Below are 12,732 nucleotides of genomic sequence, written 5' to 3'. Positions count from 1 at the left end.
TATTATTCGCTGACGACGCGGCTCTATTTTCTGAAACCCCGGAGGGTCTTCAAGAATCATTAAATAATTTAGAAACCTACTGCGATAAGTGGAATTTAACGGTTAACATTGAAAAAACTAAGGTGATGGTATTCCGGAAAGGAGGTACAATCAGTAGAACATTGAAATGGACATACAAAGGTCAAGAACTAGAAATTGTGAATAATTTTAATTATCTGGGTATTGTCATGTCAAGCGGTGGATCTTCTGTACCCGCAACAAATACATTGTATGGCAAATCTTTAAAAGCGATGCATTCTTTGTTCAACTTAACAAAAGATATGGACGTACCTATAAATGTCATGTTAAATCTTTTTAACGCATATGTATCATCAATTCTAAACTATAATTGTGAGGTGTGGGGATTTATCAAAGCGGAAAACATTGAGCGCGTCCATCGTAAATTTTGTAAAAGAATATTAAATGTAAAGATGTCAACAAACTCATTATCGCTATATGCCGAAGTTGGTCGATTCCCCTTGTATTTAGACAGATATGTTAGAATCGTTCAATACTTTTTGAAATTATATACTGTAAAGCAGGGTAATTGTATTCTGAAACAAATTGTTATATCACAGAGATTAGACATTGAACGCAAACATAACACAAACAATTGGTCATCAAAAGTACGGGACATTCTTAAGCAAACCGGTTTTAACGATGTTTGGTTATTCCCCGAATCTGTGAACTCTAATCAATTTATCCCGGTACTTAAAAACAGATTACGAGACCAGTATATCACTAACTGGAACGTAAGTGTCACATCATCTAGTTCAATGATTTTATATAAGGAATTAAAACCAGTATTCGAAAGATCGGCTTAAATTGATATTGTTGAAAATAAAAAAACATAGGAACATTATAGCTAAATTACGTTTGTCATCTCATAAATTATTTATTGAAACGGGTAGACACCAAAACATTGTTAGAGATCAACGTAAATGTGTTTTATATAACCTTAATGATAGTGAGGATGAATATCACTTTGTTCTTACATGTCCTTACTATGCCGATGTTAGGAAAACATTAATTCCAAAGTATTACAGATGTCGCCCAAATATGTTTAAGTTTATCGAATTACTTAATAGTTCAAAGAAAAATGTATTAAGAAAATTAGCCATGTTTTGTTTAAAAGGCTTTGAAATGCGAGAAAATGTCTTATATATGTGAACATGTTTCATTGTAGTATATTTTATTTACTTGATTGTATTTGTAATTCATAGATGCACTTTGACTATACTGTGTTTACTTGTGTGTCAATGGTCAATGGAGTTTTGCCGATTTCTCCAACAAAAAAAACTTGAAACTTGCTATTTATTATATATCTTTCATAAAGCCACTAAGCGTATAATAATTTAATACGTGTTGCAAGCATTAAACAACGTTTTTACAGTATGTGGTCACCCAGTATTAACCTCTTCCATGTGACATTCTCACTGAAACATGTTGTATTTCATTCTTTTTTGAATCGATCTTCCTTCGAATGATGTATATTTTGTATTGAATTATAACGCATGCTGTTATTGTATACGTATGTTAACGACGATGAGCTGTATATGCTTAAGTCAAATAAACTATTCTGTTCTGTTCTGTCCCATCCAGCTCTAAAAGTTGAGTCTGAGTAAATATAACATTGAAAACTCATGTATCCTCAATTTTAAAGTATTCATTAGCAAAGCAACAACAACACTAATTACCAAAAAAACCCGCATTTTTTTCCCAATCCAAACTGACCCGGCCCAATTCCCAAAATAATGAGGAAACACAACAACACTGGCTTAGATTAGGTATTTATAATCACAAAATGTACAAGGTGCTTTAAAAAAAAAATGGAAAGTTTGAGTGAAGGAATTGTTTTGTTTACAATATGCTTACACCACTGAGCTATTTATCCTTGAACTTATCCAATTTTTATTGAAGAAGCATCAAATGTTTAAAGCGTGTGGCTTGAACTACTTCCACATTTCTCAAGCAATTTACTGGTGATTGAAACTTGAAACTTGAAAGACCATGAAGAGCAGATGCACATGACACAATGTACACACACATTATTTCTGCATTATTATTCCCTTGAAGATAGCCACATATATTGCATCTATTCCTTTTGGTGCGGAGGCTCGTTTAGCCACATTTGTGACAGGTCTAGTTAAAGAATTGAAATACCAATTTTGAGATGGTGACAGTATCGAATGATGGAGGGTTTAAGTAAGTCTTAGCAAATCTCAATATACTGTGCAGAAACGAAATGGTCTTCAGACTACCCATGGGAGTAACCGTTGAACAGACAGTTGCAAAAGAATGTTCGCTCTATTGTTTGTAGGCGGCAGTACAATATTGTTGATTTTTTTATCTTCCTTATTATGTTTGCAACAAGTGACGATGCCTCTTTAGAACAATAAGCGTGTACATAGTTGTGCAGTATGGTTATTATCTAGAGTTTTCAAACATGGAACGTATAAAATGTACACACTTTTATTTTCTGTTTAAGACAAAGGGTTTACACACATAGAACGTATAACATGCTGTTCATAAAAGAGAATTAACTTTTAGAAGACAGATGAACACAATTAACTCAGATAAAACTATAGCCATGCATTAAGTTATTATTTAAGAATATAATAAACAAATTTAGAGCCATCTGACCGAGCTAGTGTTACGAATGCTTTAGCACTCTGAAAAATACACAAATGAGCTATGTTGTACCCAATTTAAAAGGGCATCAAGCTAAATTGGTGACTGGTCTTCGATTACAAAAACCTAAATCTATATGACCATGCAAAATTAAGGCCATGTATAATTTATATATGCAAAGAAGAATCATGTTTATGTTACGTATAACACTTTTGTGTGATTTCTTAAATCATGTATATTTCCTAGACACTACTTTATTTTAGCATTGCCACATTCATAACATTTTACATTTAAGTGGCATTATTTAAGACATTGAGTTTGCTCTTTAGTAAATTATCATTGTCTTCCTAGTTTAGAAGCAATATCAATTAGAATTGCACGTGTGTATGAAAGTTGGATGAAATTTGTATAGTCTCTATTTGTAAGTTATTGTATTGTGGCATGGACTGTTAACAATATAAATGTGTACATGACGAAGTAACATGTGACGGGCTTATATTAATTCAAAGATTCATGAAGTGTGTTGAACTTGACAAATTCGTTCAACTTAAAAAAACTCGCATTATTTGAAGTCACTTGATAGTACATTGGTTTGCATTCAATACTTGTTGTTGAATACCAATTATTTGAAATATTTGCATAAGTTTTGAAAACGTGTTATTTACGATGGATTTAACAAAGATTTAAATGTCATAAGTTATGATCAGCCTGTCTTACTTAATTATTATACCAATGCAGACATAATGCTATGGCAAAACTAAGCTTAGAAATGAATTACAAATGTATTTTATATACAAAAACACTATAATCATATACTCACAAGAGTTACAAGGTCAGCAACAGCTTGTGAACAACAATATGTAAAGTTTTAGCTGAATTTTACATTTTTGAATGCAATCACATCAATATGGCAACCTATACTTGCAACACTCTTTGTCCGATCTATACAAGTATTTAGCCATGGCGTTTGCAAAGTGGTGGCAGTTGTTGTTCAACGTGCTAAATGGTTTCTGTCTGACGTATTTGTCAGCACAGCTCTTACTGCAATCTGGATACGCATTGCTGTAACCTGCTGGCTCGCTGTCAGTTTCAGGATTACACCGATACCAGCCGTAAGGTAATGTTCTATAGGGTGGATATCCAGCTGCAATAGATATACAAACAATGCACATTTTCATATTTCATTCCTGGAATTTATCACTTTTTTCAATGTATACTTTAATTTTTCTTTTATTTTGTGTAATTATATTGAAAAAGTTTCAGCTTTTTAATAGTAATCATATAAGGCCATACTAATTATATTATATGTTAAGCGTCTAGTTTAATTTTTGAAACCTACCAACCAGGCAGGAATAACGAACAACTAGTCAATAATGTTTTCTTGCTACTTAATCAATGAAGTGATCAAATATATACATTATCAAACTCAAAATATAAACGATCACTTAAATTGTTGCCGTTAACAACCATCCTCCTACCTCAAAGGTAAGGTCCCACTTACAGGTCAAATTTGGCCATAGACAGCTTGTCCAGACTGTAATTCTTTCATCTCTTAATTTAAAAACAATTTACCAAAAATATTCACCATGTCGAGACTTCATGTCATGTATTACAATCTTCTACTTACGTCAAAGGTCAAAAGTCAAAGCTTAAAGTTGACCTTTAATCAAATTTCCTGACTGCCAATTAATTATTCATCTTGCCATTTTGAAATAATTTACCACAAATGTTCACCATTTTGAGTTGGCATGTCATGTGTTACAACACTCTCTAGCTCAAAGGTCAAGACAACAATTAGAAGTCAAAATTCAGCTTCAAAATAACCTTGCTGGTAAAATGTTTCTTGTTTTGTGAAAGCTGGTCATAATGCATGTGCGTAAAGTGTCGTCCCAGATTAGCCTGTGCAGTTCGCACAGGCTAATCAGGGACGACACTTTCCGCCTAAATATGATTTTCGGTAAGGAGTCACTTCCTTGAAACTAAAAATACCATAAAAGCGGAAAGTGTCGTCCCTGATTAGCCTGTGCGGACTGCACAGGCTAATCTGGGACGACACTTACGCACATGCATTAAGCCCAGTTTTCTCAGAACATGACTCAAATGTATTTTTGGCAAATTAAAGCTCACTGTTTATATGCAATTAATTTAACTTAATAATTTATCATGGAATTTTAATAATGTAACTGAAACGTTCACCACTTTTAACTATTGCGGTGCCTATAAGACAAAGACTATGTGCACGGCTCAGCTTGTTACATACATGTAATTACAAGCATTATTGACAATAGGTGAGGCTAACTTGAAATTGACCATACGAGTTAAGTGCTTATTTTGACTCGAAATAACCTTGATCTTGATTGTACCCATCTGTTTTTTTTGCAAACAACACACACTTTCATATAGGTTCACAATTTATTCAAAGTGATTTAACGTTATTTAATCAGCAAAAAATATCCGAAAGTTTGAGTGCTAACAAGGTTTGAGAAAACATATTTATTGATGGACTGACTGGTGATTGGGACGGATAGAAATAGAGAAATCTAATAATGTATCCTGATTGTGGAAGTGTGTATTTTGTACACTTATTGATATAGTGTAACCACTGAAGCAACAATTAAACATGTATATATCAAATCTCACCATTTTATTAATAGAAACAAACACCTACTTCCAAATTCGTAGTAAGATCCGCAATAGTACAGGTATCTGTGTGTGAGACGAGTAACACTGACTGTGTCTACTGATCGCCTTCTCTTCCCTTTCCCCAAGTTCTTGACACAAGCAAGGTTTGACGTGCCAAAATAAAATGGAACTTTAACGCCTCTCTGCAGTTGTTCTGGAATAATTGATGGAAATATTTCCTACTTATCCAAGGACATCATTTAGTAGCGTTTTTAAAATATATAATGTTGTCATGATTACTTTATTACTATTAGTTTTCTTTTATCATTATTCAAATCAATTTAAAAAAATACTTTCTGTATATTCGACGCAGTCCGCACAGACTAATTAGGGACGACACTTTTCACTTTTTTGATATTTTTCTTTTAAAGGCAGTCTATTCTTAGCAAAAATCGAGTTTCGGCGGAAAGTGTCGTCCCTGATTAGCCAATGAGGACTGCACAGGCTAACCTGGGGCAACAATAAAAGCAAAGTAGGATCCATTAATGATTCACTATATATTTGATATCATGGATAAACAAATTGTGACGAAGCGGAGCTATAATTCCAAAACGAAGGCAAGAATTTCTAATTTGAATAATAATGTCTATGGTTTTGCAACCAACAAATAGTGAATTGATTGTATCGTAAAATACAATTAAATCGAAGAAAATGGGCATTTTGTTTATTTGTTAAGAATGAAACAATGGCAGTATGCCCAATGCCAACAGTATGATATATGATGTTTCTGATATAAAACTTGTTTGGCTTATTATAAATGTAATTAAAATGTGAACAACTATCTCATGAATGAAATTGAACAAAATTATCATTTTATATTAATATTATAGCAAAAATAACAATCGGACTCGCACATTCATTTTAGCTTTTCTGGACCAAATTTTTGGTAGTCGTGAACAGTTGTAATACTTCGAAATACACACTTTGACAGATAAATGTTATTGTTTAGGTGTTGATATCTTACGTATACACCGTTCTTCCAATGTATTCCTTTCTTGGCATTCAACTGCAGTCACACAGATAAACAGAGCAACCTGAAAAAAGTCATTCAATTTGAAAGCATGCAAATTCTATTTATTGCAGATTATTGTGTGCTACTTTTGGTGGTAATGGACTTGGTTTATTGTCGAAACAAATATTCACTCAAAGATGTTTAGCTTCTTGATAAATCATTAAGATTTAGGGCGATAAAACTTCGTTTTTTAGTTATTCGCGATAGCGAACAGCTAATGTTGTTACTGAAAATGTCAAGTCAGTTCGCTGTTATCTACGGAAAGCCTACTATCCGCCACACCTGCCGTATCCGCGCGAGAAAGAGTTGTATAATTTATGCAAGAGGTTTGAGTTCTCCAACTATATCCATTCACACATGGAAACATTATGTGAATATTGTGTTTAATGGAATAGTTTGAACGGAGCTTATATAAAAAAGAATCAATAAACAATGATTGTATTATACGTGTAGCGGAAGAGAGGAATATGTTTATGATGAATGATTAAAATAGTCCACTTTCTGCTGCGTCTTAATGACATAGTATTTTTGCTCAGCTCATTCATAATCTTAGACTATTAATAGATGCGGGAAAATACGCAATAGTATAGGGTTAAGCTTGTTTATATTCACAGTTCTCAATTTATAAAACATTGAACAAGAGTTCAACAATAACTACAGGGATACGATTGAAAACAACAAAATGCTTCATAATCGCTAAAACCGAATATAAAAAAACAATTAAATATAACAAGAATTATCTTTTAAAAAGGTAGTCTTGCTGTTTTTGAAATAAAGTTTGAAATTGTGGTTTCTAAATAATTAAATTGAAAACAAAGTTTAACTATTGTTTTTTTTCACTTGTTAGTCTCATATTTACCGCATGAATGTGTGTTATAATAGGCACACCATAGATCTACATTAGTATAAGTAGATAACAATTATAGTATGGGAGTGAACACCATAATGTGTCCTCACATTGCTTATTATGAGTTTATTTCTTCATCATCGAAATATATCGTATGTTAATATTTGATTTACATGCAGTTTTCTTTCCAAATATTTAAATCACACTTTCATAGCCGCGTCATGCGAAAATGGGTCTTATGGTCTTTCGACCAGCGTAGCTCAATTTTAATGTGGTTTGCTTGATAATTAAAGGCAATGCTGCTTAATACCAATACATATTATACTTATGTTGTGGTTCATTCTTTGGTTGACTCAAACCAAGCGACGGGTACGCTCACGTATTGGGTTACGATAGTGAACAGCACACTTTACATTCAACCTGCGTTCGCACATAGAAAGAAAGGGTCAACTAGGTGCTACGTTTTCTTTGCTTACTTCAGTTAGAGGTCAATTCTTAACATAATTGCAATCATAAGGCCCCGGCTTCTAAGGCTTGTGGAAGTGTATATTCTTGCATAATAAAAGTCATAGTCGCATGACGAGCTGACCGAGTACGACAAACACTTGTTGTTAGATAATTTAACGATTTTCCTCTTAACGTGACACTACTACTATACTATTTCTGTAGTGTTTTTCTCATCTTGATAGCAAAACTGTGTTTATCAACAGTCAATTATGTCTTCCCCTGACGATTTAGTGACCGAGTACAGACCCTGAAATTCTGCGAGCTGGATTTAACCGCGTAATTGTAAACGGGCCACAGCATGTGCCTATGTGTCGTTTTAACATGCAGGGAGTAGTCCGGAGTTTCGTACATTGAACAGTGTTACATTCTTTACGCTGTGCACAGACAAAGTGCATGAAGTGATGCAGCCAAATTTCAAGGGATTTTTCTCGAATCAGCCTATAACATATTCGAATGTATTAATACGTGCCAGCTGGCATTATGTATAGGTCGTTTAAGGTGAAAAGCTGGGTAAAACACCTACACTGAAAAAGCGCATGAGTATTCTATACCGATGTTAAGGTCAGCGACTGGTTGACACCGTGTGAACTACTAGGGTAACAAAATAATGCATAAAGAACAAAGTACAGGTCAACAGCGCTGTCTTTATGACTGCCTAATTCGTGAGTAAAAAGAACTGCTCGCAGATTTATTTTTATTTTTTATTTTTATCAATTATCTTATTGTTTATTTTGAATTGTATATGGTATCAAAAGTTGTGAAAAGGGAATTTCCATAATGAAATTATATTCTTAGTGTGATAGGTATTCGATATTCCCACAATATTTATTAAATATAATGGTGATTGCAAATTTTATTTTACATAACTGCTTATCATAATACCATTTTCAAAATATTTTGTATTGCTTTCAGAACGTCTAAAAACGAGAAATGTTGTTATTAAGTTACCTCTATAACATAAATATGATGATAAACAGTGCACACACAATTCGACCTGTGCGTTAAGACACTCTTTTTAAATGTAAATGGGTTGTGTTTATTTCAAACTTGCGATTTAAAAAGCTATACGATAACTTTGAAAAATGAGTCTAAGATTATGCAATAGCGAACAACTTCCGTGCCTTCAGCGCTTTGATAATGTTTTGTATATGTGCCGCTGACTTTTAAAAGGGGGTTTAATGCATTTGCGTAAATTGTTGTCCGCATTAAGAACAGGCTAATCAGAGTCGACACTTGCCGCCTTAACTTGATTTTTGCTAAGAAGGGACTGCCTTTCAACAAAACATATCATAAAAGCGGAGAATGTTGTGCCTGATTTGACTGTGCGGACTGCAGTTTACGCACATGAATTATACCCCCTTTTCAAAGAGCAATACTCATATGCATTCATAGCTCATGAACCAATAGCCATGCATTTCATTGGTTGAGTGCCAATGAAACCACAGGGTACTTAAACCATTACATGTGGGTAATGCTGGATCAAGTAGTATAATACATGTATTTCTATGCTTCATTTAATGAGTATTATAATGTTTGGTTCAATTTCTATGTTTTAATAGACCGCTCATCGTTATCCATATAAACATTATTATGAAAAACAATTATCCCAGGGTAATTAAGTCGTTATTTGGTTATATTTGTAGTTATGGTTTTGGATATGTATGGATAAGTCAGGATACTCGTGATTTAGATACATTTGTTTAAGGTTTCGGTCAATGAATAATTGTCATACTCACAACTGGCCAAGTCATATAAACAATCGGTCTCAGCACCATAACAAATATAATACAATTGGTTTGTATTTAAGATGATCAGCAAATGATACAATTATACATTGTTTAAATACTATAAGTAGCATAAACTTATTATATATACACTTGTTTATGAAGCAACTAACAAGTCATATCAAAAACTGTATATTTGTGTAATGTGTATTTTTTGGCCTGAGGCTTTATTTTCTTCAAACAAATCTTTCTGAATTTGACTTCATAGAAATACAAAAAATATTCAAAAACTTACCAATCTTAGAAGAGGCTTCATTCCGAATTTTGTTGACACTGCTCACAGACTTTTGTAAAATTATTCTGAAAATTGTATCTTGCATAGGGGTTATGTAATCCTATGCCCTCTTGAGAATTTGCATAACAAGAAGACGATAGTAAAAAATAAAGTAGCACGCCTTAAACCACTTTCTTGAAGAAGCCCAATTAAGTAGTCATTTTATTGTGTATCCTTGTTGCGATGCATGTTCCTGATTGTTTGTTCATTCCAAAGTGTTGTGTTTTTTTTACATTTTTCTCTAATTTATAATCCATAAGAATTAGGAGAAGAGAGAAGAGAAGAGAGAGAGAGAGAGAGAGAGCGAGAGAGAGAGGAGAGAGAGCGCGAGACTAGCCGATAGATAAGTCGATCTAGCATTCGCGTCTCCTCTCTCGCTCTCTCTAGGCGCGCGCTCTCTCGCTCTCGATCTCTCTCTCGCTCCTCTCTCTCGCTTCGCTCTCTCCTCCTCCGCTCTCTCTCTCCTTTCTCTGCTCTCTCTCTCTCTCTTCCTCTCTCTCTCGCTCTCTCTCTCTCTCTCTCTCTCCTCTCTCTCTCTCTCTCTCTCGTTTTCTAGAAGAATCCTCTCAGAGTGTCACACATTTTAATTTGAAAGAGAAATAAAGAATCTTATACTTAATAATTGTTAAAATATGTTTTATCCTGTGCTTATGTAGTGAGGGTGGGGTATGGAATAAATCTTACAACATATTGAGGTTCTTATATTTTATGAAGACGCCCCAAAATATATCGGTAGGAATATTACATATATTTGAACAGACTTGGATATCTTCAACACAACATTTTAAAGTAGAATTACAATATGATGACAGAACATTTAGAACTACAATAAAATACTCCAAAAATGCACAAATTCATTTGTTCTAAAAGTAAATACAATTCTTTTAAGATGCAGAAAAAACAATGATTAATGCAAATACCTACAGTTTCAAACTCACTAGCTTAGACTAAAGTAAGTAGTCTAAAATAGACTAAACTGCAGAAAAATGGAGTTTGTCAAGTTTCTCTTGCGACATTTAGAAAGCGAAGCATGGACAGGTATTTACAATCTCCAGCATATGTTTTTTAGTGCTTACCAACACAAATCTTGTTGATTGCACATTTTGCATTCTGACTGGCCAATTCTTACGATTTTCCCCTCTATTCCATTCCCTTCTCATTTGCTACTCTCAGGAATTGTCTGCTAATTATTAGAGCTCATAATGGGAAACAGGGCATGTGCCTGTTTTCTATGTTCCGTTGTATAGTATTTTTTTGTTTAAAAATTTAGTATAGGCGAAAAAATGTTGTCCTGGATAAGCCAGTGCAGTCCACACAGGCTAATTTGGGACGACACTTTACTCAAATTTATTTAACCCTGTTGTTCCAGAGCGTGTCCCATATATATTTCCCCTAGGCTTTATCTAATAATGCTGCTAAATGTTTACTGGGTTTATAAGGTGGAGTGAATTTTATGGTAATATTATTATATCAGCGGCGCTCTTAGAAAACGGGGCTTAATGCATGTGGGTTTGGTATTTCTCAGTTGAGCGTGTGCAGTTAACACAGAAAGATTAGGGACGACACTTTCAGATTTCATGCAATGTGTTGTTATCCCCGCAAAAGGCGGAGGGATACAGCATTGTCACTAAACTGCGCATGGCTTTATCTCAGTAACTATATCCAATATCAAGATGAAACTTCATGGGTGTATATATATCAATGAGGAGAAGTGCCATGCACATTACCATACACTTTCTTAAATAAGAATTAATGCCATTTGTTTTTTTGTATGATGTAACTTTTAAGGGCTATATCTCAGATTCCTTTCAAGACTTCAACATGAAATTTAATGGGTGTATTAATATCAATGAGGAGAAGTGCCATGCTCAAGAACCAAAACCCTACACTTTCTTAAATAAGAGTTATTATCCCCCCAAAGGCGAAGGGGTATAGTTTTGGCGTTATTCGCCCGTCTGTCAGTCCGTGGGTCTTTCAAAAATCTTGTTTGGGATATATCTCAGAAAGCATCTAAGATATCAACACGAAACTTCATAGAAATATACATAAGAATGAGGAGAATTTTCATGCATACAAACCATAACACTACACTTTCTTTAATAAGAGTTATTGCCCTTTGTTTATTGTTGTATGATGAAACTTGTCAGGGCTGTATATCAGCAGATAACATGCAAGATTTCAACATGAAACTTCATGGGTGTATTGATAATAATGAGAAAAACTGCCATGCTTAAGAACTATAACCCTTCAGTTTCTTCATTAAGAGTTAGTACCCTTTGTCTTGTGTGTATAATATAACTTTTGATGGCTATATATTTCAGATACAGTACAATATTTCAACATGAAACGTCATCGGTGTGTAGAAATCAATTGGAAAAAGTGTCAAGAATAATTACTATAAACGTGCATTTTCTTAACTAAGAGTGATTGCTTTTTGTTGTTTTTGTATGGTATGATGTAACTTTTCAAGGCTATAACTCAGATTTCAACAAGAAACTTCATTGGTGTGTAGATACCACTGAGGATAATTGCTATTCATAACAACAATTGACCTTCACATAATTTTTACATATAAATGATTATCCTACACTTGCTGATTATCCCATATATCAAGGGATTTGCTTCGATCCATAAACGAAGTTTATTTTGCGGGGCATAGCAATTTTTTTATGTATTGTGTAAATTTTCAGGACTATATCTCTATATATAACAACGAGGAGAATTGCAATGCAGAGAATTGCAATGCATAAAAACAATTACCTTACGGTTAAACACTATTTTTAAAGATTATACCATATATCAATGGATTTGCACCCATTCATAAATAAACGTTATTTGGCGCGGATATCAATTCAACAAATTTTCTTGTTTTCAATGGAAGTATATTCTAAAAAACACTATGCAGACTGCCCAGGCTAATCTGGGACGATACTCTTAGCACATGCATTCAGGATAG

General features: G+C 33.8%; 1 protein-coding gene across 1 annotated transcript; it reads right to left on the bottom strand.

Moving 5' to 3' along the window:
- Positions 1–2,497: 2,497 nt before the first annotated feature.
- LOC127839325 (uncharacterized) lies at positions 2,498–9,834 on the bottom strand. The gene is made up of 4 exons (XM_052367628.1): positions 9,738–9,834; positions 6,317–6,386; positions 5,339–5,506; positions 2,498–3,814 (listed from the first exon to the last, which is right to left on the bottom strand). The coding sequence occupies exons 1-4, from the start codon at positions 9,756–9,758 to the stop codon at positions 3,573–3,575; spliced, it is 501 nt and encodes a 166-aa protein (XP_052223588.1). The 5' UTR covers positions 9,759–9,834; the 3' UTR covers positions 2,498–3,572.
- Between the last annotated feature and the right edge of the window lie 2,898 nt (positions 9,835–12,732).

Source organism: Dreissena polymorpha, chromosome 7, assembly GCF_020536995.1.
Source record: "Dreissena polymorpha isolate Duluth1 chromosome 7, UMN_Dpol_1.0, whole genome shotgun sequence".
NCBI classification, from domain to species: Eukaryota; Metazoa; Mollusca; class Bivalvia; order Myida; family Dreissenidae; genus Dreissena; species Dreissena polymorpha.
The sequence above is the reverse complement of the archived record's forward strand: the minus strand, read 5'-3'. Positions and strand labels throughout refer to the sequence as shown.

Coding starts and splice junctions, on each gene's coding strand:
- LOC127839325 (XM_052367628.1), bottom strand. CDS start 9,758: ATGAAGCCTCTTCTAAGATTG. Junction 5,507..6,316: donor ATTGGAAGAACGGTGTATAC/GTAAGATATCAA, acceptor CAATTATTCCAG/AACAACTGCAGAGAGGCGTT. Junction 3,815..5,338: donor ATCTTACTACGAATTTGGAA/GTAGGTGTTTGT, acceptor TATCTATTGCAG/CTGGATATCCACCCTATAGA.